At 39.6% G+C, this 26,193-nt stretch overlaps 1 protein-coding gene across 7 annotated transcripts in view; it reads left to right on the plus strand.

The window, feature by feature from the left end:
* LOC111074796 (lysine-specific demethylase 6A) overlaps positions 1-26,193 on the plus strand; it is a 165,999-nt gene that overhangs the window by 56,710 nt on the left and 83,096 nt on the right. For 5 of the 7 annotated variants that reach the window (XM_022367740.2, XM_041596042.1, XM_041596049.1 and 2 more), the window contains 4 exons: positions 1,706-1,881; positions 4,869-4,997; positions 16,686-16,911; positions 16,968-17,148. In XM_022367740.2, the coding sequence (XP_022223432.2) occupies positions 1,706-1,881; positions 4,869-4,997; positions 16,686-16,911; positions 16,968-17,148 (712 nt within the window). Of the gene's footprint in view, positions 1-1,705; positions 1,882-4,868; positions 4,998-16,685; positions 16,912-16,967; positions 17,149-24,327; positions 24,806-26,193 lie in introns of those variants that run through there. The other 2 variants (XM_041596050.1, XM_041596055.1) reach the window with 2 other exon arrangements.

The following is a 26,193-nucleotide window of genomic DNA, read 5'->3' on the forward strand; positions in this document are numbered from 1 at the left end:
ACTTGATTTTGTTGTATTATGTATTTTATTTTGTTGTTTTCGGGGTGTCGTATGATTTTGGGCAGGAGTCTTTAAACCAGGGGTCGGCACACAGACTCACACATTTTTTTTGATGCGTTTGTGTGCGAAAACAACATACACGAAGTCAAATACGTTACTTATTTCTCTGCCGCTGCAAAAGCCGAAGAATTGTGCATAGGGCACACGAATGCTTCTCTGCCGCTGAGGCAAGCGAACAGAATATGGAGCCGTTTGTGCATAGCCCGAAGCATGTTTCTCTGCCGCGACGTCAGCAGAGCAGAATTTTCTCAGCCGCTACGTCATCAGGCAGATTAACGAAACCACTCGAAGTCTGTGCGCTGTACGTGTGCCGACTGCGCTGCCCGAAATTTTTTCCTATGCACAGTGCATACGACGCTGCCGGCCTCTGCTTTAAACCCTTAACCCTGTTTAAACGAGCAACCGAATCGATTCTGAGAGACTAGGTATTTGCTTCATCCGATTTATTAGAATCAGCGATTCAGCTTTTCCATAACATCGAATCGATCGCACTAAACGGACTGAACGTAATTTTTACTGTGTCAGATCTGAAAAGTTAGGTTTTTTTCTCTCTCACTCCACTTGATTTTCTGGTAGAAAATTTGTTTCAGATTTAGCAAGATCTTTCAGTATTAGTTTTTCCAGTGAATTTTTTCAGCTCTAGTAGGTAGTGTATAGGGACTCATCCTACTAATTGCTTCTTTGCGAAAACCTGCTGTATGTCCGGGATCGCTTATATTCGGTACTCTCCCGCAGAGACAACTGAGTTCAGCTTTTTTTGATATGCCCGCTTATTCACAGCTAACCTACCTACCGAGGTAGGCCGCTCGCTATCAGCAACCTACGACCCATCTGGCGGCCTCAACTGGGCCCCCTCAGAGCCACATCACAAGTTTATCAGAAAAAAATGAAAAACATTAAAAATGGTTTAAAATTAAACTTTAGGATCAAGAATATATTCTATCGAAACAAATCAGAAATCCTGTGAAAAGTCGTACAAAACTCCTTTGAACAGATACATTTTTTTTAAATACCAACGCTTCAGATGCGGAGCTTAAATTATGAAGAAGCAAAGTCTCCAAATCGGGTTTTTTAAATGGAATTTGGGGGTATATTTTGCATGTTCTAAGAGGATGAAATATACTAATCCAGTCCTCCAACTTATTTTTTTTTCTCATCAAAGTAAAAAAGTTCTCTCTTTTGCTTGATGTACGCGAATTTAAGCTATTTTTTTAATCTGAAAATTTTGAAGTGACTTTTGTGTTCTATCAATTAAAGCCACCTCCTTTAGCCAACGTTGAATAGTTCGAGCCAAAATATCATTTGCACAACGTTGTGGCACCACTCAACATGATTTTAAAACCGATCGTTAGACACTTTTTTTTTTTAAATAAAACGCTCCTTCATTACCATGAGTTCTCCGTCCGTCTTGATGAGCGCCTAGTTCTCAGAGAGTATAAGACCCAGAGCAACGATATTTTGTTTCCAGACTCGTGGTATGCACTTTTCTTTGAAATTGATTAAGCTACAACAAAAAGTATAAAAATAAGACGAATCGCTTGAAAATAAGCTCAATCCAGCGACTTTAAAAGTCACAAATACATGTAATTTCAAAGTGCGGCTATTTTTTAAAAAGATTAAAACAATTATTTTCTTCTTTTTTTAGGGCAATTAAATCATTTCAGGAGCTTTTATACTTAAACCCGAATTTTACATGTGCCAATGATGTTCATTTACGATTGGGTTTCATGCTGAAGCATTGCGGTGAATATCACATTGCCTTAAAACATTTGCAATTGGCGCTGCTTTATACGTATCCATCGACTTTTTCTGAACTTCATGGTAAGGGATACATATTTATACAATTTATGACAAGAGGAAATTTAAACAATGCTTATATGAAGTATTTTCATTTTAAAAAAAAAAAAAGAGAGTTCAAAAATCTAAAAACGTCTCTCTTTACTTTTTTAAAAATTAAGTCTTTTAATTTAAATACGTTTTAGAACCCTGCATTCATTAAATCACAGTATACTCATTCCCCTTGAATGCATTTGATCATTACGAATCGTTCCTTCAGTGGGATTCGAATCACCCCAAATCACTAAAAACCGAATCCGAGCACTGCGGATTAATATCAGCAAGTTTCATTCGCATGTATCTGAATTGACTCAAATCATACTTCGGATTTTGTGACTTCGACTATGCACATTCAGCCTTCTTTTGCACTGAACAAATTGTAACGAATATTTTGCCTTTAATTGGCGCAAAAAATTATCTTATTAAATCAGAATACACATTTTTATACCCGTACTCGGGGTATATTGTATTTGTGATAAAAGTGGATGTGTGCAACGCAGAGAAGGAAACGTTTCCGACCCCATAAAGTATATATATTCTTGAACAGCCGAGTCGATATAGCCATGTCCGTCTGTCCGTTCGTCTATCCGTCTGTCTATCCGTCTCGATGAGCGCCTAGATCTAAGAGACTATACGAGCTAGAGCAACCAAATATTGTTTCCAGATTCATGTGATATCACACTGCTACAAGTGTATTTCAAAATTTCGTCCCGCCTCCTTCCGCCACCACAAAGAACGAAAATCTGTGGCAGGCACATTTTTAAAGATACGATAAAACCAAATCGCAGTTTCGTAGAGAATGACCATCGTACAGAATATGAATCAGATGGGATCATAATTATAGCCAGAATGAAGAAGTTAATTTTCAGTTGCTTCCCCCGCCTCCTACAGCAAGGTTGTCTGTTGCTACTCATTCTCTTTCTCGCTCGCACACTCGGCCTTGCCCAGTGCGCGAGCGCCCTCTAGCGGAGATGTAGAATCTAAATGATACATGTACAACCTGCATTTTAGATGTATAATATACATTGTAGATGTAAATAACAGATGTAACAAAAAAATGTAAAATGTTTTAAAATTTTTCATAAATCATAAGCTCAAAAATGTAGACACTGACCACTAACCATACAGTATATAAATTTGCCAGTTCATACAACGAAAGGGGCGCAGCTGAGTGTTCTGTCCCGGCTCCCAGGCGCTTCGGCTCTGTGAGGCTGAGACATTCGGGTCGGGAGCCAGGGCATTCGGGTCGGGAGCCAGGGCATTCGGGTCGGGAGCTGGGCCGTGCGGCATGTATAACTCATGTCGGGAAGCGAAAGCAAGCTGAGCATTGCAAATGTATGTGTGTAAACAGACACGACAAAATTTTATATCAATTCTTATTTTCCGAAACCGTTCTGAGTTTCGTTTTCAGGTTACGTAAATGTGTGTGTGCCATGTATTCACACATACTGTGCTTGTGTGTGGGCTCTTCAATTTTTGGACGCTTGAATTGGTTTTTCGTTTTGTTTTGAGGGCTGATGTGATGTAGCGACCTGTGCTTGACCTGCCACAATATAACTGAGGAATGGGCAGATTGGGTGGGGGTGGGAAATAAATACAATATATAAAAATAAAGGATGTTATCTCTGCTCATATCTCCTAAACTAAAATTATCTTGAAAATTAGATTCGCTAATGCTCTGAAAAAGGTTCTACTAGATGTGTACATTTATTTTATTCAAAGCGTTCATAAAATATTTTTTAATTTTGCAACCTCTTTTTGGCTGAGTCTCCACCGAAATACACACAATGCAAACAAATAACAACTTTAAAACCACACTCGACCTATTTAGGGCCGGATCAACCCTCAATCGGGCCCTGGGCAACCATCAATCTGGGGCCCTCAGTGGCTATTATATTTTTTATTCATTATTTGGAGTTTTGTTTTTTCAACAAATTTGTCTGTTAGCCCTAGGGGGGCCCTGGGCAACTGCTATTCCGGCCCTGGACCTATTCCCGTCGTCAGACTTCATATTTTGTTGGCGTATTCTGTCGCTCGACTCGACGCGTGTCGAGGCATTGAGGAAGCCGAAAGCAGAGGCAAAGGCTAACCTAAAAGAGAATGGAACAAATACCGCGCGCGCCCTTCGCAACATCAGCTTTTCAAAACAAAACGAAAAAAATATTTTTTGAACGCTTTGAATTAAATAAATGTACACATCTAGTAGAACATTTTCCAGAGCTTTAGCGAATCTAATTTTCAAGATAATATTAGTTTAGGAGATATGAGCAGAGATAACATCCTTTATTTTTATATATTGTATTTATTTCCCACCCCGCCTACTCTGCCCATTCCTCAGTTATATTGCGGCAGGTCAGCACAGGTCGCTACATCACATCAGCCCTCAAAACAAAACGAAAAACCAATTCAAGCGGCCAAAAATTGTAGAGCCCACACACAAGCACAGTATGTGTGAATACAAGTCACACACACATTTACGTAACCTGGAAACGAAACTCAAAACGGTTTCGGAAAATAAGAATTGATACAAATTTTGTCGTGTCTGTTTACACTCATACATTTGCAATGCTCAGCTTGCTTTCGCTTCCCGACATGAGTCATACATGCCGCACGGCCCAGCTCCCGACCCGAATGCCCTGGCTCCCGACCCGAATGTCTCAGCCTCACAGAGCCGAAGCGCCTGGGAGCCGGGACAGAACACTCAGCTGCGCCCCTTTCGTTGTATGAACTAGCACATCTATATACTGTATGGTTAGTGCACTGACTGAGTACGGGTATAAGGAGAGTCGCGTTTTGTGCGACAGATTCGAAAGATGAATCGCTGATTCAATCGGATCGGACGAAGCAATTTCAGAATCCCTCCGAATGGATTCGGTGACCCATTCATGCAGAGCTCTAGTATGTATGTACATTTCCATGTTGATATTATTGAAAAATAAAAATTAATTGGTATTTATTTGTTTTATTTTCAGTCAAATTTCAAATTGCTCATCTTTATGAAGTTCAAAATAAGCATAAAGCCGCAAAGAAAGCCTATGAATTTCTACTTAATGAAAAAAATATATCATTGAAGCTAAAGGCAGATGTTTATAGACAACTTGGTAAGTTACGTTGCAAAAACTAGAAATTTTAATAATGATTAGATCGCAGCCGGATTCTGCAATCAAAGACTAGACAATTTCCAAGACGTTGCATGTCTCTAAATTATGTTACTCCACAATCACTGCTGTACAAGACCACACGACAGACTACAGCCGTTATATCGCCGAGGTTGTCGAGTCTCAGAGGTTCTGCTTATAATGCACAGACATATATGGATATTTTTATTATTACCACTTTTATTAATGAAAACAAAACTATACGTCGTCTTAAAATAGATTCGACTCTCGTTCGATTTTCTTAGTTTTACTTCTGTTTTTAGGTCCTTTAGGTGCAATTCGGGCAATAAAATGTAATATAAAATTGAAATTAAGTCCAGGGTACTTAATTTATGGTATACATTTGCCGTATTCAAGTGGCGAGGAGACAATCTAAAAAAAAAAAAAATTCAATTTTTTTTAATTTGCTCGCACTAGTCTTTCTTAAAATTTTGTTCAAAAGCGATCGCTCAAAAGTCTATCTCAGCTCGGCCGCTCTCTCGTAAAAGTCATGAGGGAGCCGAATACTAAGATTTTCATATAGGCGGGGCCAAAATTTAATCACGAAAAATATTTTTATACCCGAACTCAAAAAAGAGTTGTAACGAACCATGGTTCTAGCCATGGCTCGTCACAAACGGCGGAGGGTCAGCGCATCCACGCTGGCGGGAGACAATAATCTAACTGATATCAACAGAGCTAACGAACCATGGCTCTAGCCACGGTTCTCCACAAATAGCGGTGTGTCAGGCCAACGCACGCAATTACTAAAATTAAGAACTGTCGATCAGCGAAAAAAACAGTACGAAATTCTCGGTCACCCACTTCTTGGCGATATTTCGCAACCACTGGGCCTCGAATCACAGATATCACCATCGCGATGCGGAGGTAGCAAAAAACACCCAAAACACACCACCCACCCATACACACATTCAGTCAAACAAAAGGCTGAATATATTCGGTTGAATGACAAAAAACGAGAATTACCTCATGCACATTTGCTTAGTCGACAAAATACTCCCTTTGGAAATAGGCAGTGTAATTTCCGCGGAAATTTCAGATCCGTCTACCTATCAACTACTGCTCAATATAGTTACCAAAAACAAGATTCATGGCCCATGCGGTGATCCGAATCGCTTATCACCTTGCATGAAAGATGGAGAATGTACAAATGTCACATATGTCGATGTATATCCAATATATAGAAGAAATATTGATAATGGTGGACAATCATTCATCATTAAAATCATTATCATCATTTCATTACGGCCTTACACCGACCTGGCATGGGTCAATAAGGTCCTGACAAAGCTTCAATAGGATTTGGGTCAATAATCCTCTGAAAACTTGCTAAAACTTTGCTCTGGTTGACGGATTTGAAGTTGCTACAATGTATTTGGCATTATCCCATAAGTTTTCGATGAGATTGAGCTAAAGGTACTGATCAGTAAGAGGATCTGAAATTTCGGCTGATATTACACTATCTATTTCCTCAGGGCGCATTTTGTCAAGTAACCAAATTAAAATTCACAAACATAACTTTACATCGTCCGGCAATGAGTTAAGATTTGGGGAAGATCATTGATGAACAAATTAAACAACAGAGGGCCAAGATGGCTACCTTGTTATTAAAACAGACACGCTGAGATCGATTACAAAGGTATGCAAAAGAAGTTTAGTCGGAAACCCTAGGAGAGATAATTTATGGATAAGCAGATTATGATTTACTGAATCAAAGGCTTTACTAAAGTCAGTATAGACTACGTCAGTTTGAGACTGCTTAGCGAAATCCTCATGCACGAAAGTGGAAAATTGCAGGAGGTTAGAAAAAATGACCGACGTTTTACAATTTCATGCTGCAATTAGAGAATAAGGAATAACAAAAGTGTTGGAGCTGGGAAGTAATTATTTTTTCGAAGAGTTTGTGAATGGCAGATAAATTGGAGATCCCACGGTAATTAGAAACATCCGATTTATACCCCTTTTTATGAATGGGAATAATATATGACTCTATCCAGACGGTGCACAGTGGTCGATTCTGCCAATCTGGCAGGCAATAATTAATTTCTCAAAAAATAAATGAGTAATATTTTTAAAAATATTTTTTTATTTTAGAATATAAACCAGCGGAGTATTTAAATAAATTTTATTTTTTAGCTTAAAAACTTTTAAAAATAAATTTTTTGTGTTTCAAAATATTTTGTTTATAAAAACACTTTATATTAATACAAAAAAGGTATAGATCAAAAATAAAAAATTTGCTTTGTTGTTTTAAGTATTTTAAATTTCTGCGGTACACTTCACTCAGAAGCAAAATTACTTAATTTTTTTTTTATTCGCTAACAATCATTTTCTTTGAGTTCGTTTTTATCAATTATTAGTTAAGTGAGTGAAAACATGGATCCAACTCGCTTTAGCTTTTCTTTCTTACTCAGTTTCCATGCGCCATATCGCAAAAAGCGCGTTTTTCGAAACTGACATTTGTCCTATAAAATCAAATAAATTAACGTGTTGCACGTAGTTGCAATTTGTTTTCACACAGAAGATTCAAAAAAGACTGGTTTCATAAATAAAAAAAGATTGAAGGCGGAAGGGGACGGATGTCAAAATATCTATTCCATGCAAGTGTCGGGTATGCTATTAATAGCACACTAAAGGAAATGTTAAGTTCTACAACGATTTACCACTAAGGGGCTGTCCATATATTACGTAATCACGTTTTCGATGATTTTTGACCCCCCCCCCCTGATAATCAAAAGTAATTATTCAAGGAACCCCCCCACCATGATTACGTAATCACAAGAAAAAAAAAGTCAGTTCTTTTGAACCTTTTATACAAGCGAGATTTAATATTCCGAAGGTTTATCAAACGCGTGGTGAACCAAATAGGGCCACTAACATGACGCGAATGTGAAATTAAAGGTACATAGGTATTAAAGACATTGAACAAGGAACAATAAAATGCATTTGTAGCCGGCTCAATTTCAAAATCTGCTTTCCTGAAGCAAAAAATTGACGGTGGCTTAACGGGAGACTTGATGGGATCAGAGAAGGGCAACTGCACGGAAATTTCAAGTGCGGGAGAGGGTTTTCTGAGATAGATAGAGGAGACCCTCTACAGACCATGGTATTCGATATGTCGGAAGAAAACACGAGATCAAGAAGCCTACCCAAGTTATTGCAAATAGCATTAACCTGACCCAACGATGTATCCGACAATGAATCAACAAAATCATGCTGAATATATGGGAACATCAGGTTATAGTCCACTGAAGGAGACCATGAGATATTAGGTGGTAGGTTAAAATCTCCAAGGACTATAAGACGATCAGAGTCATTAAGTTGGGACGAAACAGACTGAAGATGGGAAACGTGAAGCATATACACTACTGGTCAAAATAATAAGTACAGAGGCATCGTGCTGAGTTTTTATGAAATATCTCGAATGTTTTTGAATTTATGACTGCCAATTGTTTATATTCTTAAAGATTACAGTTTTGCCAAATATTTAAATCAAAAATGAAAGTTGTGAGCACCCTTAATTTAATTCTAAGCTTAAATTTGTGCTGGCTGTGCATATTTAATGTGGTCAAAATAATAAGTACACTCGAGGTATTTATGAATTTTTAAGGATTTAATTGAGATTTGGTCAAAGGATTGTTGGTTTTTATTGACTTCTTTCATATTAAAGTACATGAGAGTTAAAAAAATTTCACTATATGGGCCGAAAAAGCATTGTTCTGCTGAAGAAGTGATGATTGTCTTGAATCTTAACAAAATAAGGGAAAAGTCTTCGGGAAACTGCGAAAAGTCTTTGACGCTCGGTCTTTTTGGATCAGAATGCCTTAAATTTAAGATTTCCCACTGAAAATCGAAGAAGGAAGAAGAAATCTTCACAAGCAACGAACACGCGCATCGCCAGTCTTGCAAAAAATTATGCGTTCATGTCCTTCAAAGCCATTTCCGCTCAAATTGGCAATGAAATATCATCTCAGACCGTTCCTCGTAGGCGTCAATATTTAGACTTATCAGAACGTATAGCCCGAAAAGGTTCCTTACTCCGAGAAAAAAATTTGGAGATGAGGCAAAAATTTGACGAAACAAATTTTGCAAGCTCTGAGCCAGATGGGTCTGAAAAATGAAATAATATATTTTAGAGCGACTAAACAAAACCAAATATTTTTGGTAATGACTACAGGAGATGTGTACGACGCCCCAAAGGCAAATAATTCGACGTCCAGTACAAAAAAAAATGTTTAACCACCGAGCCGGTTGCCTTATGGTCTCGGGCTGTTTTTTTTTTTGCATGGCGTTGAACCAATACATCGTAAAAATGATCCTATTGACTGACATTATGCAACCATATGCTAAGGAAAACATGTCCTTGAGGTGGGTCTTTCAACAGGACAACGACTAAAAACACACCGCAAGGCTGGTCAAGGCTTGGTTTACGGAGGGCAAGGTAAACGTTTTGAATTAGCCAAGTCAATCTTCTGACTAAAACCCAATATTCAATCTATGGGGAGACTTAAAACGTCGCGTTGGCACAAATACATTTCGAAACTCCGAAGAATTTTGAGAATTTGTCGCAAAAACTTGGTATGAGATTCCAGTAGAGACTTGGCGCAAAATTATTGCTGGTATGCCAAAAATAATCGCCAAAGCTAAAGAAAATAAGGGTGGTTATTTCAGATAATATCGTAGGATTACTAATAATAAGAAAAAAGTGAAAAAATGTTGATATTCTTTGAGTTTTTAACTTTGTAGAATTGCTGTACTTATTATTTTGACCGCCCCTTGTTTATGTTTTTTAAATAAAATTGATCAGAAACCCTTCATTTGAAGCGAAAATTGCGTATGTTAAGTTTTTTTTATATTCTACTGTAGGTTAGTAATCTTAAAGTTAAGTGAATTTTTTCATTCTGTTTTTTAAAAAAGTTTTACGAGACCTGAAAGAAAGCTCATGAGCGTGTACTTATTATTTTGACCAGTAGTGTAAGTGGAGAATTCGGAGGAAGGCGGAATGTAAGAGCAGGATATAAAGAGATTCGAAGAGGGCCAGCAAAGCTTAACAACAATAATTTCAATGGTATAGCATAGTATCCAGAACTGCGAGATCGAAAAATTCCTGTCAAACTCCATATAAAAAAAACTGTGACAGGAATGTTTCGTTTATGTATTCCTGGAGTGTGTATCCAGCAACACGAGCGGAATCCACAGATTTATATCGATAGTTGCCTATCGGGACCGTGTGTGGACTGTGAGAACAGCTGATACCCAGCTCAGGAATATATACTTTACAATTCTTCGTGAAGTGAATGGTGCAAGATGTAGGCAAAAACTGTCCGCAAAACCAAAAAGAGAGATGAAAATTATTCTTTTTTATTTTGCAACAATATATGCCGCCACCAAAACAATCACTTTATCATCAGAGTGCATTTTTTTCCTTCTTTAATTTTAGCAGAATTTTACAGTTGGCACTGATTACGAAACACAGCTGATTCATCAACCCTGTTTAAGCTATGTTCCACACCCTCACGGAATAACTAGCAAATTCCTTGCCGCAATTTTCCGCGGTCCTGGAGACAGGCCTTATAATGCCCTTCGACGGGAAAAATTTGGGAAGCTATGTCCGAACGAACAGCAATCAGGACACCGCCACCACGAGATGGACGATCATACAAATATATGTTAAATTTTTCAATGAGAATCTCGGAGTCATAAATAGAGGAGTTGAGCTAGGTTTCGGAAAAAGCGATTACATCAGTCTCGAAAGATGCACTGTCAGTATATAGCTTGTTAAGCTTACTGCTCATGCCACGAGCATTCTGAGCATTATCGTAAGGGAAAGAGGAGAAATTAGTTTATTGAACAAATCTCGTATAAGCATCAAATAAACAAACAAATACTATTTAAAACTATATTTCTTTCCTTATTTTCCTTACGATCAGTAAAACACATCAACCCTGATTTTGTTTGCGAGAAGGTTTTCGGAACTAGGCTTAAGGCTACATTTGCATCTACATCAGGGATCTACACACAACTCACACATTTTTTTTGGTTTGTTTGTGTGCGAAGACAACGAACACGAAGGCATATACGTTACTTTTTCCTATGTCGCTGCGGAAGCCCAGCAATTGTGCATAGAGCACACGAATGCTTCTCTGCTGCTGAGGCAGGCGAGCAGAATATGAAGCCGTCAGCCGGGCAGAATAACGAAACCACACGAAGCTTTACGCTGTACGTGTGCCGACTACGCTGCCCGAAATTTTTACCTATGCACAGTGCATACGACGCTGCCGGCCTCTGATCTACATCTTCTGCAAATAGCAGACGAACTGTTTTATGCCTTGGTGGAAGCATTGGTTTGCGTACCATTTATTCTTATTTAATGTTACTATCGGAACTAAATATTTGCTTAATACGACGGGAACTGATCTTAAGAGACAGCTTAGACTTTATATCCCATGAACTAGTCGCTGTATTTTACAGCCCAATTCTTTATACAGTTGCGAAAAAAATAATAGCCACTACAATAAATGTTGTTGAAAAAAAAAATTCCATTACAATGGCGATTTTTTAAAAGTTTAATTGTTTAATTGCTTGGTATTCCAACAAAAACAGTACTACCGCTCTTCAAATTTGTGTCTATATATTTTGTTTGACAATTAAAAAAAAAATAGCCGCAAAAAATAGCGAAATAAAATAGCACCATTAGCCCTTTTTCTTGTGAATCCCCTGTATTTCGCAGAATCGCCTTTGCAGAATGCATGTGCTCATTATTTTTGACTAAGAACTCATTGTTTCTATCATAAAAGTTGAAAATAATAATTAAAATGGGACGTGGCAAGCGCTGCATCAAAAAATTGATATTGGATGGAAAAACTTACAGAGAAGTTGGTCGATTGGTAGGATCCTCCAATAAAATAATTTAAAACGCCTTAAACTATGAAGAAAAGACTGAAACACTCGGGCGAAAACGATCTATGACCCCTCTTAATGTCAAAAGACTGATAAATGATAAATGCGACGGACCAAACAGTTTGCACATATATTAGGCAACATAACCTTAAAGCCTGCAGTCCAAGAAAGTTACCATTTTTAAACGCGACACATATAACTAAGCGCATGCAGTTTGCCAGGGATCATGCGAATTGGACATCCCAAAAATCCCAAAAAGAAATTATATGGTCAGATGAGTCCAAAGTGGTTATGTTTGGTGGAAAGGGAGCTTGATCATACTTTAGACGTCCAAAGAATACTGAATACAAACCCCAGTACACCACAAAAACTATTAAGCATAGAGGGTGGGTGTAGTGTAATGGTATGGGCCTGCTTCTCCAATACATTGGATAAAAACCATCATGGATCAGCACGTGTACGTGAATATCATGGAGACAGTAATGCTACCCTTTGCACAATATGAAGTGCCGCTCGTATGGGTCTTTCAACAGGACAATGACTCCAAACACCAGCAAGAAAGCAAAGGAATGGTTCAGGGCAAACTCTGTGAACAGTAACTCTGTGCTCAGTCGCCTGACCTCAAGAAGGCAGTTGCTGCTTCCAAGCCAACCACTATCGGATCACTTTGGGAAGAAATTAAAGAGTCCTGGTCCAAAATTCCCCTAAAACGATTCCAGGACTTTGGTGATTCCATGCCAAGACGCTGCGAAGCTGTTATTGCCAATAAAGGACATAAATTAATATAGATTTAGTGTTAATTGTTCAAAATGGTTAACAAATGAATTCGTTACATATTGCTTATCCCCCCCCCCCCCCCCCCCCCCCCCCCCCCCGGGCGCCCCCAAACGTCGCATAGCCAGAATGAAGAAATTAATTTTCAGTTGCTTCCCCCGCCCTCCCCACGCTACCCCCCCGCGCGGGGTATCTCTGGTGTGCAAAAAAAAAATTTTTAAAAAAAAAAAAAGTTCGCGCGAACGACTGACGTTCCTCTCGTTTTTTTTTAATTTTTAATCCATTTTTTAAAAGTGGTGCTATTTTTTTTTCCTAGTTTCATAAAAGAATTTCAATAAAGTTCCTTAAACAACTTAAAAACGTTACAAAAAAAAAAAAAAATATGATTATTTTTGTATTCCCAGGTATGTTAGAGTCTCCCATTTATAAAAATGTGCTTAAAGTTTCCTTAAAGCTTAAAATGTGAGTTTGGCAATTATTTAAAAATTGCTTGTGGTGGTGGTTCTATTATTTTTTTCACAGCTGTATGTCGTTTTGTTTGTTCAGACACTAAAATACTGGCTATTATGCAAATTCTCCGAGAACTTTACTCCATTCGCCATATTTATTGTCTTTACGTGTTCCACTGTATTAAATTAAAATTTATTTATTTATTTACTTGTACACAACTAGAATAATCAAATACCTCAATTTTTTGTTTTTACGAAAAACTGTAATAAACAGTCAATTACCACAACTTTCTTGATGGTGCACCAATAAAAATTTCTTACTAGGAAAGAATACACATTTCACAACAATAGTAAGAAAAAAGTTCCCGAATTCATATATAATATAAACTTTTAACCTGCCGTTACTTTCTTAATATGCAAGTAAATTCAGATAAATTTTTGGGTCGTTACTAATGCTACCAATTTTTTTATTTTGAAAAAAAAAAAAAACTGATAAGTGAGTGTCCCAATATTTATTTAGACCAGGTAAATCAGTTCTCTCTCCAACCCTTGGCTGTGGATCAAATCATTAAATCCTCTTCGCCCCACGGTAAACTGAATCAAAGCTGACCGTTTCACTATGGGCAAAAAACCCATAGACCTATTTATATTTTAAATTAATTTTTAGGAATGACCCATATTAATCGAATCTATATATCTTCATTTGCAAAAAACCGCCTTCCAAAATTGTTTGGTGGGTTCAAAGTCAGCTGTTTCAGCGGTTTTTTAGTGTTGGTAAATTGGCGCGAAAATTTGCAAACTTTCCGCAATTGTTTTGTTGTGCACAAAATAAATTTCATAATACTAAAAATACTAAAAAAAAATACCTTGCGAAGGTATTTATTAATGTAAATTAATTTATATGTTTTCATTAATGTGTCTTGTTGTCCAACGTTGAACTGTTTTATATGTATATCTCTATAGATTTGAACTAACAATTGTATTTGTGTTTTGTAGAGTATAACTTATCACTTAGCACAGACTTGCAAAAGAGTAAGAACGAGAAGTTAACGACACAAGTGTCCTTGTTATCATACAACTAACCATTTTTGCTGGCCACGGGGCTCTTCTCGAAGTTTGGGAAAGCAACAACCGCTCGCGAGAAGCCCTTAAGAGTTACATATTCGGAAATATGAATGGCGATCGCTTAGATAACGCAATGAAGCAGATAATATTAAATAAAATTTTAAAGTTGATTTATTACATCAATAAACATTTGGCAAGATGCTGCCGAAACATAAAGCGATTTAAACAAAAACACGCCATCTGGCTAGCCGGTAATATGAAAATAGAGCTTTATGATAGAAATTAAATCCCCACAGAAAGGGGATCGTCCGAAATTGACATATGAAGCTGCTGGTAAACGACTAAAAATTAAGTTAGCATCTGAACTTGCGGTAGAAAAATATAATTCAACTCCTTTGTTACCACACGCTGCTAGCATTTCAGCAAGAAAATCAAATGAAAATGAAATAAAAAAAAACTTCTACGACTAAATCGGTTTCTCCAAGTCCAATAACTTCTTAGAAGGCATTTGCTTTTTTTTATGGAAAATGGTTTGACTAAGCAGCAATACATAAATGTAAAACAACTAAGTAAGCAACACGGCTGCGATATTTACCCCCCTTGTTCAAAAATAGCTGAAGAGAAACTAAAATGTAGACCTGCTGGAATAGCATGGACCGAAAATGAAGCCAAAGTTTCCTTGCAAAACTTGTTAAACCATACCGCTTTTAGAATATTATTAATGCAAGAGGAAGTCTGTGAAATACTGTCAGACGTTACTCAGTGTATACTTATTTTTAGCTACGGTTTCGATGGGTCTACTGGTCACAGTTTATACAAACAAAAATTTATCATAAACGAGTCTCCATCTTTAGATGACTCTCTTTTTGTGACCTCAATGATTCCAATAATGATAGATAAAAAAAAAATGGTCATTTGGTTGAATAAATCGCCTCAGTCCACACGATTCTGTCGTCCTCTAAAAATTGCGTATGTTAAAGAATCAACGTCTCTTATATTAGAAGAAAAGGAAACCTTGGACAATCAGATTAAAAACCTGAACATATTCGTGCATACTAATAAATCAAACAATATTTTTGTAAAATTCTATGGGCATCCCACACTTATCGACGGGAAGGTGTTAAATATATTAACAGGATCGAAATCCTGTCAGTTGTGTCCAATGTGTGGGGCAAAGCCCACACAGCTTTTTAATATAACTGATTTTTATTCCAAAACGTTTGAGATGAAGCCATATACGGCTCAATATAGATTAAGTTCCCTTCATGCGTGCATTCGCTTTTTTGAATTCTTACTCAAATTATCTTACAGAATTTAGCTAAAAATGTGGCATGTCAAGGGAAATGACAAATTCGAATTGGCGGCATGTAAAACAAAAATTCAAACAGCGTTTTGGAAAGATATGGGGCTTCATGTAGACAAGTCGATACAAAACGGCAGTGGCAATACTAATGATGGGAATACGGCGAGGCGGGCATTCTCCAACCCAAAACTATTGTCCTCTATATTAGGAATATATCAAAATTTGATTCATCGCTTACACGTAATTCTGATTGCCATAAATTGTCATTACCCTATAAATTCAGAGAAATTCAAAATATTCTATCTTGAAACTTTCACTATGTATACGGCTAACTACTTTTGGTACACCATGTCTCCAACAGTACACAAAATTATAGTACATGGATACATAATCATTGAAAAATCAATTGTTCCTGTTGGCTCCTTGGCAGAAAGTGCATCAGAAGCAAGACACAAACTTTTCAAGGCTGACAGAAAATATCATGCCAGAAAATGTAGCCGGGTTGACAATATGGCAGATGTTTTTCACAGAGCAATGGATTCGTCTGATCCATTACTATCTCGAGTCTTTGCATTGCAACCAACAGGATGAGCCTACCAGCAGAGGTTGTCGATCTTTTGGATTCGCCAATCATATCCTTAAGTGTTGGCCACAAAGACGGAGGTACCTCACAAAATTTGTGCGAAGATGATGCACGTGAAGAATAGAATAAGATTTAGAGGAAGAGATACCAGACGAAATTTAAAACTAAAATAAATGAAGAAAGAAATATTATAAGCTTAAATTTTGTAGGTTTTACAAAAATGTAACATTTTTTTTCAGCGCTTTAAAAATTTTACAATGGATCATAAATATGTATATAGCTGAAGTAATTTAATTTTTTTTTAATCATTGTATAAGCATGTGTTACCAAGTTTTATGGAAATTAAAATTTTTGACAATTATTTAATTAAAAATTTATGTTTACCCACTGGGTAGTCAATTAAAAAAAAAAAACAAAAACAAAAATTTTATTTAACTTCATATAATACACGAAAAAAATTTCAAGTCAATATCTTAAAAACTAGAGTTTATGCACCAAAAACGGTCTTTTTACCCATAGTGCGTTGGCGATAAAATATTTTGATTTTATATTTGCAGGATGGATGTACCACTGCGTAGAATGCCTAGGCGAAAAAAAAGAACGTGAATCAAGCGCATTGACTTTTATTCAAAAGTCGATTGATGCTGATCCAAAAAGCGGCCAGTCTTTATATTTGTTGGGCAGATGCTACGCTGGAATAAATAAGGTCCATGATGCCTTCCTTGCATATCGAAATTCTGTAGAAAAAAGTGAAGGAAATGCGGATACATGGTGCTCGATTGGGTAAAATTATGATAATTTCTAGTTTTATCAACAATTTAACTGGATAACATCTATAGCGTTTTATATCAACAACAAAATCAACCGACGGATGCACTGCAAGCTTACATATGTGCCGTGCAATTAGATAAAGACCACAAGGAAGCTTGGACAAATTTAGGAATTCTTTATGAGAGCTGCGGTCAACTACGAGATGCCTATGCCTGTTACCTAAATGCAACTAAAAAAATTTCGTACCAGGTAACTAGTCTTAAAAACTAACACAAGAAGTAAATATAATTTCGCCTCGAGTAGTTAATATATGGTTGCACTTCGTCCTTTTGTATCCTTTCATGTCGTATACAGTGAAAATTTAGAATAGTTTTTCTAATAACACAAAACCGAAATACTTGGGTGGCGTAAAGATTTATTAAAAGCGGGGACGAAATAATTTAGGTGCGCTCGATCGAATTCAATTTCAACGATTATATTCTAAAACTTCATACATTTCGTTCTAAGCCTAGCTGACCTACGGTGGCAAAGCGGGGCGAATTCGCCTTGAGCGAAAGAGCGAGCTTTTATTGCGCTCCCGCCTTGCCCTAACCTACTTACACTAGACTTCAAACAATTCAAAATAATCTCAACATTAAACATTGACTACGACGACGACATTACGAAACACCGGCCCCGTTGAAGGCCTGAGCGGCTTCAACACATTGGTAGCGGCGCCAACTTGTGGATGGCCCGCCGAAAAATGCCCCCATCGCTCCTCCTAAGGTCGACGACCCTGACCATGCCGTCCTCCCCGGCGTGCGTGGCGATCACTCTCCCGAGGAGCCACTCCTGTGGAGGCATGTTGTCCTCGGCCACGAGGACGAGGTCTCCCTCCTTGACGTCGGGTTTCCGTTGGTGCCACTTGCCCCGAATTTGAAGTCCCAGGACATATTCCTTGGACCATCGCCGCCAGAACGCTTGCCTGACTGACGAGGCAAGTTGCCATCGCCGCAAGCAGCTGAGACCCTCCTGGTCCGGAGTCCGCAGTGCTGGGGGGGCGATGAGCGACCCGCCTGTCAGCAGGTGCCCGGGCGTGAGTGCCTCGCCGTCGCTGGGGTCCTGGCTGAGGGCTCCCAGCGGCCTGGAGTTCAGGACGGCCTCGATCCCGACGAGGACTGTGGCGAGCTCTTCGGCGGTCAATAGCGCGCTGCCTACCGCCCGTAGGAGTAGGCTCTTCGCAGACTTGACACCTGCCTCCCAGAGTCCTCCCATGTGCGGCGCTCGAGGCGGTATGAACGCAAATTCGCATCCTTTTCTTGACGCGAATTCGCGAACTGCGTCCGCCCCGTCCTCGAGCGCCTTCTGCAGAGCGCTGAGGTGGCGGCTCGCTCCGACGAAATTTGTCCCGTTGTCGCAATGGACGATCTGGGGATATCCTCGGCGCCCAACGAACCTTTGGAAAGCCAATAAAAAAGAGTCAGTGGTCAAGTCGGATACAAGTTCTAAGTGAACCGCTTTGGACGCAAAACAAACAAAAAGCGCGATATAGGACTTGTATGGGGGCCTTCCTCGAATTTTCAATGTCGTCGAGACGGGACCACAAAAATCAACGCCGCAAATTGAAAATGGGCGGAGAGCACGGAGCCGGTCTGCGGGTAAATTTCCCATCAGTTGCGTCAGCAGTCGAGGCTTGCATTTAAAGCAGCGGATACACGATCGAAAATGATAATTGATATGAAAATTGATATGGTGCAGATGACGAACATAGCTCCGCACGAATTGCGAACGCTTCGTCAAAAGCAACGGAAACTTGGCATCGTATGATATAGGAGCTTTAGCTAGTCGCCCCCCTACTCTCAACAACGAAAAAGTTCACCAAGTACCAGTGTCTTCATGGATGAAAGGGTTCAACCGCTGAAGACTAGGACCAACTCTAGATCCTTTCCGAACTTTCTCGATTTCCTCACGATACTCGTGATGTTGGATAACTTCAGCAATTTTGCGAAAGGCTTCATCATACTCGGTCGGTGAAACCGTTTTTTCAAACGTTATGCTCGGGTTCTTACATTTGTTTATAAAGCGGAACATATAACAAAACACTCTAAGCAGCTTGAGGTGTGACGAGAATCCCTCGATGACATCTACCAAATCCGAAATTTCTACCGCAGCGGTCAGCCCGACCGCGTTCTTCCTCTTCTCCAGCTCGACATCTTCTGTAGGCTCGAAATGAGGGTTTTTTGGCCAGGTCTCTTCTTCATCCTTCAAAAATGATGGTCCTTCAAACCAGATTGACTGGACGATTTCTTTGACGTCACAACCTCTTGACACAATATCTGCAGGGTTCTGTTTTGTAGGGACATGCCGCCACGTAGCTTCATCTGACCACTGCTGAATCTCAGCCACCCTATTCGAAACGAACGTCGACAATGAAGATGGATGCGACCGAATCCAGTGAAGAGTAACTTCAGAGTCTGACCAATAAACAGCTCGTTCGATAGGGACCTTTAATAGGGGCTTGATTCTGTGACAGAGATCCGCGAGAAGGTGAGCGGCACATAACTCAAGCCGTGGGAGCGTTTTGGTCTTGAGCGGCGCTACTTTGGACTTTGAAGTCAACAATGATATTTTTAAACCTTCTGCAGTTCTGCTACGGACATAGACGCACGCTCCATAAGCTCTCATGGAGGCGTCAGCGAAGGCATGTATTTGGATCGGTGACATCGGATCGGAATACACAAACCGAGGTATGGATATCTCTTCCAATTGAGACAGTGTATTTTTCAACATATTCCATGCTGTTTCCAAATGCATCGGAATCGACTCATCCCAATCTAGTTTGTTAAGCCAAAGTTCCTGCAATAGGATCTTGCCCTTTATGACGATAGGACTTAACAATCCAAGGGGGTCGAACAGCTTCGATGTCACCGACAGTATGTTCTGTTTAGTCGCTAGGAGACCCATGACTTCATTGTCAATTTTAAACTGAAAGGCATCTTCCTTAGGCAACCATGAGATTCCTAACGCCTTAGTCGATTCTGAATCCGAGATCGTTATGGGTTTTGCTGTGCTCTCAGATGCGGTGATTTCAGGTGAGTTCGAAAACCACTTCGCTAACTCAAACCCTGCGGTCTGAAGAACCTGAGATACTTCGGACTTAATTGACCTTAGCTCCTCTACGCATGCAGCACCAGTCAACATGTCATCAACGTAAAAGTCGGACCCAATAACGTCAGCAGCTTTAGGGAATGATAGCTTCACAGACTCACTCAACCTTTTTAAACACCGGATAGCCAAAAAAGGGGCTGGTCCTGTCCCATAAGTCACGGTGTTAAGCTTGTATAATCTCAAGGACTCAGATGGGTCTCTTCTCCACACTATCATCTGAAACTGCCTATCCGCTTCATTCACCATCACTTGGCGATACATCTTTTTCACATCGGCAGTCAGGGCGAACCTGTGCAGACGGAAGCGGAGCAGTGTTGAGTATAATTCCTCTTGAATGGTCGGTCCGACCATCAGAATCTCATTCAAGGCCACCTGAGAGGACGTCTTCGACGACGCATCGAACACGACGCGAAGCTTGGTGGACGTACTTTGGGGCCGAAGGACACACTGATGTGGAATTACGTAGTGTGGAGTAGAAGGAACCGTATTGTCAGTCGGTGACATATGATCTAAGGAGAGGTACTCTTCCATGAATGCCATGTACATTTTCTTCAACTCAGGGTCACGAGACAATCTTCTTTCGAGCGACAAAAACCGCCGTTTAGCAACCTCAAAGGAGTTGCCAAAACAATTTGGATCTGATTTAAACGGCAGCCTTACTTCAAACCGACCTGATGGCAATACCTGAGTCGTCTTCCGAAAGTGATTTTCACATAACGTGTGCTCAGGCGAAATAATTTTCTTTGGAGATGGCATTTCTTCCAGTGACCAGAATTTTTGCAAGGTCCTATCAATGGAAACTAACAGCTCTTCACTGCAACTCAAACTGTTTGCCGTTTGGGGGGCAGAACTTTTGGAAACATATTTTCCCGAAACAACCCAGCCAAGAAGGGTCTTCTGAAGAGTTGGATAGTCAGGAAGTTGCTTGATTTGACCAACAGCTAATAACTCAAAGAATGATTCAGCTCCAATCAGCATGTCTATTCTTTGTGGCTTGTAGAAATAGGGGTCTGCCAGTGGTAGGTTCTCTGGGATTTTCCAATCAGTTACATTAACTGACTGGTCAGGATGATAACCTGAAATTGATTTCAGGATCCAAAAATCAAAGGAGAACTCACTACCATTTATGCGCGACTTCACCACAGTGTGTATTTTATTCTTTACTTGAGAATTGGATTCACCAATACCAAGCAAGGTAATACACGACTCCTCTCTACGGATCTGTAAGCGGTGGGCGAGGTCTTCCGTGATGAAGTTTGTTTGGGATCCAGAGTCAAGGAGAGCTCTGGCCAAAATGTGTTCACCATTTTTTGTTCTGACACTTACGATCGACGTAGCCAAAATCACCCTGTCCAACGAAGTCGCATGCAGAGCATGGGAGGTGGAAGGGTGGTCCTGATTTAAAGGAGGAGACGAACTCTCTGGGGGTGGCGGCAACGCGAGACTATTATCAGTCACTGTGTATCGATGCAACAATGTGTGATGTGAGCGGCCACAAACTCGACATTTGGCGACCTTGCATCTTACAACAGTGTGACCCTTTTGCAGACAATTTATACATAAGGACGCAGACTTTGTGAACTCGAACCTTTGCATAACCGAGAGACGTGAAAATGGCGTGCAGTTGGCCACTACATGGTCTCCCGAATTGCAATAGCTGCATGTTCGCTGAGCTCTACTGTTGGGGGGAGTGGAAGAACAAGCAAATGAACTGCGATTGTGCGACTTTTTTGGCATGACTTTTTCTTGCCTTGGCTTTGTCGACTCTTCCGCAGACAAATGCTGGTATCGACGATTTAAAACTTTTTCAAAGTCGGACCAAAGCGGCAACTTTTCGAAGTCAAGCTGTTCTTCCCACTTCTGTCTAGTCACTGGGTCGACTCTGTTCAAAACGAGATGAATGAGCATTGCATTCGAAATCTTCGTATCGTCTCCTATCGATAATAATGAACCATAGATCGATGACACTGTATCGATGAGGCTTCTTAGGGACGATGCGGACTGTTGCGAGATTTTTGGCAGATTAAACAGTGCGGAGATTTGGTTCGAGAATTAGACATTCGTTGTCATATACTCGCTTTAGGCTGTCCATGGCCTTTGCATAATTGGCCTCGGTGACTTGGAACGCCTTTATTGTTCCTAATGCTTCATTAGAGAGGCACTCTCATCATTATGAACAAGAGTCTCAAAAAGGCTAATACAATTTTTAAACTCCGAATATTTACCACTAAATTTTGGTAGTGCCAATTTCGGAAGTCGAGCACGAGTTGGGGCTGTAGAAGCTGATACCGAGGGCGGCGTATCGCTTGTTAGCTTCAAGGCATCGATAAGCGACATTATCTTTGCCTTGGTTACAATGGCCATTTCTTCCAGCTCGGCTCCAAATTCATCTTTGCTATCAATTTCTTCTATTTGCTCCTGCAATAGGTTGGCCTTGTTAATAGCAGAATTCAGAACATCGAGTCTGCATTGTAGCTCTGTCAATTGCAATGGAATCGACCCACCCTCTAAGCGATCCTCTAAGCGGCGAATGCTTTTGACTCGGTTTCTGAGCTTACTTTTTAAGTCATCGAGAACAGACTTATTTTCTTGTGCCATTTTACTATTTATAATCTACGCGACGAAAACCAATATTTTTGTAGATAAAGAAATAATAAATGTTCAAACAAGAACGAAAATCGAGAACGACAATAATTGAATGTCGAGGCACGAGGTGTATAGTTGTTTGCAAGTGACAGCCAAAACGATATAACCTCACACTGTAGGGTAGCGCGTAATTTTCCAAGTGAGAGCCGAAAGAAATATACCCTAAGAATGTAGGGTAGCGCGTCACTTTCCAACTGAGAGCCAAAACAATATACCCTAAGAATGCAGGGTAGCGCGTCACTTGCGAAGTGACAAGAAAAACAATATACCCTCGAAAAACAGGGTAGCGCGTCACTTTTGATCAAGCGCGGCAACGAAATTCTCCCACCAAATACACAGCAAGCAACGGTGGATAAGCGAAAGCGAGAGACGAAAAGAATGCACCGGTGCAGCTGCTTGTATGTATGTATGTATGTATGGAAGTAAGTGTTATACACCGCGGCTTGGGTTAACGAACCAACTTTTTGGCGAATTTCAAACAACGAAAGGGTAAAGAGGGGGGGGCGACAGTGATTGCGGTAAACGATATATATATAATTGTGCGTCCAAATAGCGGTTCAAATAGAGTATGGTATGGTTTTTGTACATATGTGTTATATGGTGTTATATATGTATGTATGTGCACTAATAAATTAAATGCATGCAAATCAAACTCTACTATATCATACGGCTGTGCCAAGAATTGAAAGCGAGGTGCAATTTTTCCAGCACAAGACAATTTATATATGTATTTATGTATGTCTTCGGCTCTAGCTTTCAATTTTTTGCACAAATACCTCAGGCTCTGCGTTCGGATCTTTAAGTCCAGCTGCCACTTTCCTCTTGCAGTCCGTGCAATCACAAGGGGCCATAGGTCTTCTAGGTTGCAGCTACGGGGTCTGTTTGGGAAGCAGCAGGTATGGCGGTGAAACAGCAAGTATAGGCAGGGTATCAGCAACGGTGAAGCAGCAGGTATGACGGAAGGGTAGCAGCCGCGATCAGCAACAGGCGGTGAGGGTATTGCGCGGCCGACACGATGGTTTTGGCAAGGATTTGGATACACAAACGACACTTTTATTCTATAATAGAATAAACTAGTTATATTTATTATAACTTTCTGTATGTGTACGTTTTTTTTTTTTTTTTTTGTTACACTCTTTTTACACTGTGTCACTGTCACTTTTATTTGTTGCCTTTTTAATTTATTCTTTGCGTCCACCCGGGGGCGCCATGAAAATTTAGAATAGTTTTTCTAATAACACAAAACCGAAATACTTGGGTGGCGTAAAGATTTATTAAAAGCGGGGACGAAATAATTTAGGTGCGCTCGATCGAATTCAATTTCAACGATTATATTCTAAAACTTCATACATTTCGTTCTAAGCCTAGCTAACCTACGGTGGCAAAGCGGGGCGAATTCGCCTTGAGCGAAAGAGCGAGCTTTTATTGCGCTCCCGCCTTGCCCTAACCTACTTACACTAGACTTCAAACAATTCAAAATAATCTCAACATTAAACATTGACTACGACGACGACATTACGAAACATACAGGGTGGCCAAGTTTTAGTACTCCATGTAAACATTGAATACATTTGACATTTGTGAACATTTTATATATATGCAAATTAAAGTACTAGCAGACCTGTGCGCCTCGCTGCTTACTAATTTAATGTTTAGGAATTCATCGAAATTAAACAATGACAATTTAGATGTAATAACATATTTCATTTATTGCAATGCTTTGTGATAAACAATATTCTTTGCTTTGCCGTCGGTACCTACTCGTGAGCACGCTACATACAGTTGACCATATGAAAATACCGGATGCTCCATATTTAAACCACAAAATCGCAACGACTGTCCTTGTGATTTATTAATAATAATTCATAGCAAAAGCAAAACGAATCGGAAATTGTAGTCGTATGAAATTAAATGGCATGTCAGTCGGAATCATAAGAATTCTCGGAATTAAAACGTGTTCACCACGAAATTTCTCAGTCAAAATAGTGGCTTCAAGTAAATTAGTCATAACCTTTTTCACAGCAAGTGTTGTACCATTGTGGTGTATTATGATTCCGCAGCATAATTATGGTGACTCCAACTTTTACTTGTAAATAGTATGGCGGCAATCTAGGTAAGTCCAATGAATTTAGAAATTCTACTGGATAATTTACAATATCATCTTGATTGATAATTGTATCAATCGACCTATACGCAACCATTCCTCCTGGGACGGAATTCCAATAGATGCATTGATCTAATTAACATCTTTATTTGTTCCGGCCAAAATTGCTCTTTCAACCAGTCATGGTTTCTATAATTTTGTACAATATTTGGAAAACACTTTGAATTAAGTATTCCATCGACACAAAAGACACAAATTATTTGGAAGCGTTACGTGCCATTACCAGTTGTCTGGAAAACAAATCTGCTGAAGCATAGTTTTGCAATTGAACACGTACATTTGTAGTCATCCTAAATGTTTTCACAGAGCGCCACAAATTATATGTTTTCAAACACGCCAAAGAATCGATTATCTCCACAAATATCTTTCAACGTACTGATATGAAAGGCTTGCGTTCTGGTTTATGAATGATTGTTTATAAACAAAATAAACTTATATTTATATAAAATTGGGAAGAGGCGTTACCTCCATGCAGGTGACTCACCGCCCCGGTCTGCAATATGACGCGTCGGATTTCGGACGGCGGCGGTAGCTGTTAGTAAGGTTCTCTAGCTGGATGCAGACGCATCACTTTTGGGCCACGACAGCGACCGCCGCTGGGACCGCATCATATTGCAATCCGTCTTTAGGGTGGTTCTTAAACACACTGCATGAATACACTACAGTACGATTAAGTGTTTCCAGTGACTTCTTGTTGGCCATAGTACACTCATCCCATACAATAAGAGAGCATTGCTGCAGCACTCTCGCAATTGCCGACTTTTTCGAACTGTTGCATGTAGGATTATCGTCAGCCTGCATATTCAAGGGCAACTGAAGGGAAGTGTGCGCCATGCGACCACCATCCAATAATGTGGTAGCGATGCCAGACGAAGCCAAAGCCAATGCGATTCTACCTTGTGGTCGAATGGAAGCCAAAATAATCGAAATGACAAACGTTTTTCCGGTACCTCCAGTTGCATCTAAAAAGAACAGTCCACCATGTTGTTCTTCGATAGCTCGCAATATTTGGTCGTAAACCGTTCATTGATTGATATTTAACTGTGGCTCATTGTTTTGAACAAACGCATTAAGCATGATCATACTGTTGTTCACGCTTCAGTTCTTTGTTGAAAAGGTCGTGTATTTCCCGATTAGGCGCTGTCATACCTAATTGCGCTAAAGCTTTGCTTGCCATCATCAAGCAAAGGTCTTCAATAGCGATCAATGCTTCGATGTAAATTAAAATATACGATAGAATGAGAACAAAAATTCAGTTTGCATAAACAAAAAACTATTTCTTTCTTACTTTTAACGTTGGCATGAAGTTGTCTTTTATGATATTTGTGGCGCCAAAA

Source organism: Drosophila obscura, unplaced genomic scaffold (genome assembly GCF_018151105.1).
Source record: "Drosophila obscura isolate BZ-5 IFL unplaced genomic scaffold, ASM1815110v1 contig_139, whole genome shotgun sequence".
Taxonomy (NCBI): domain Eukaryota; kingdom Metazoa; phylum Arthropoda; class Insecta; order Diptera; family Drosophilidae; genus Drosophila; species Drosophila obscura.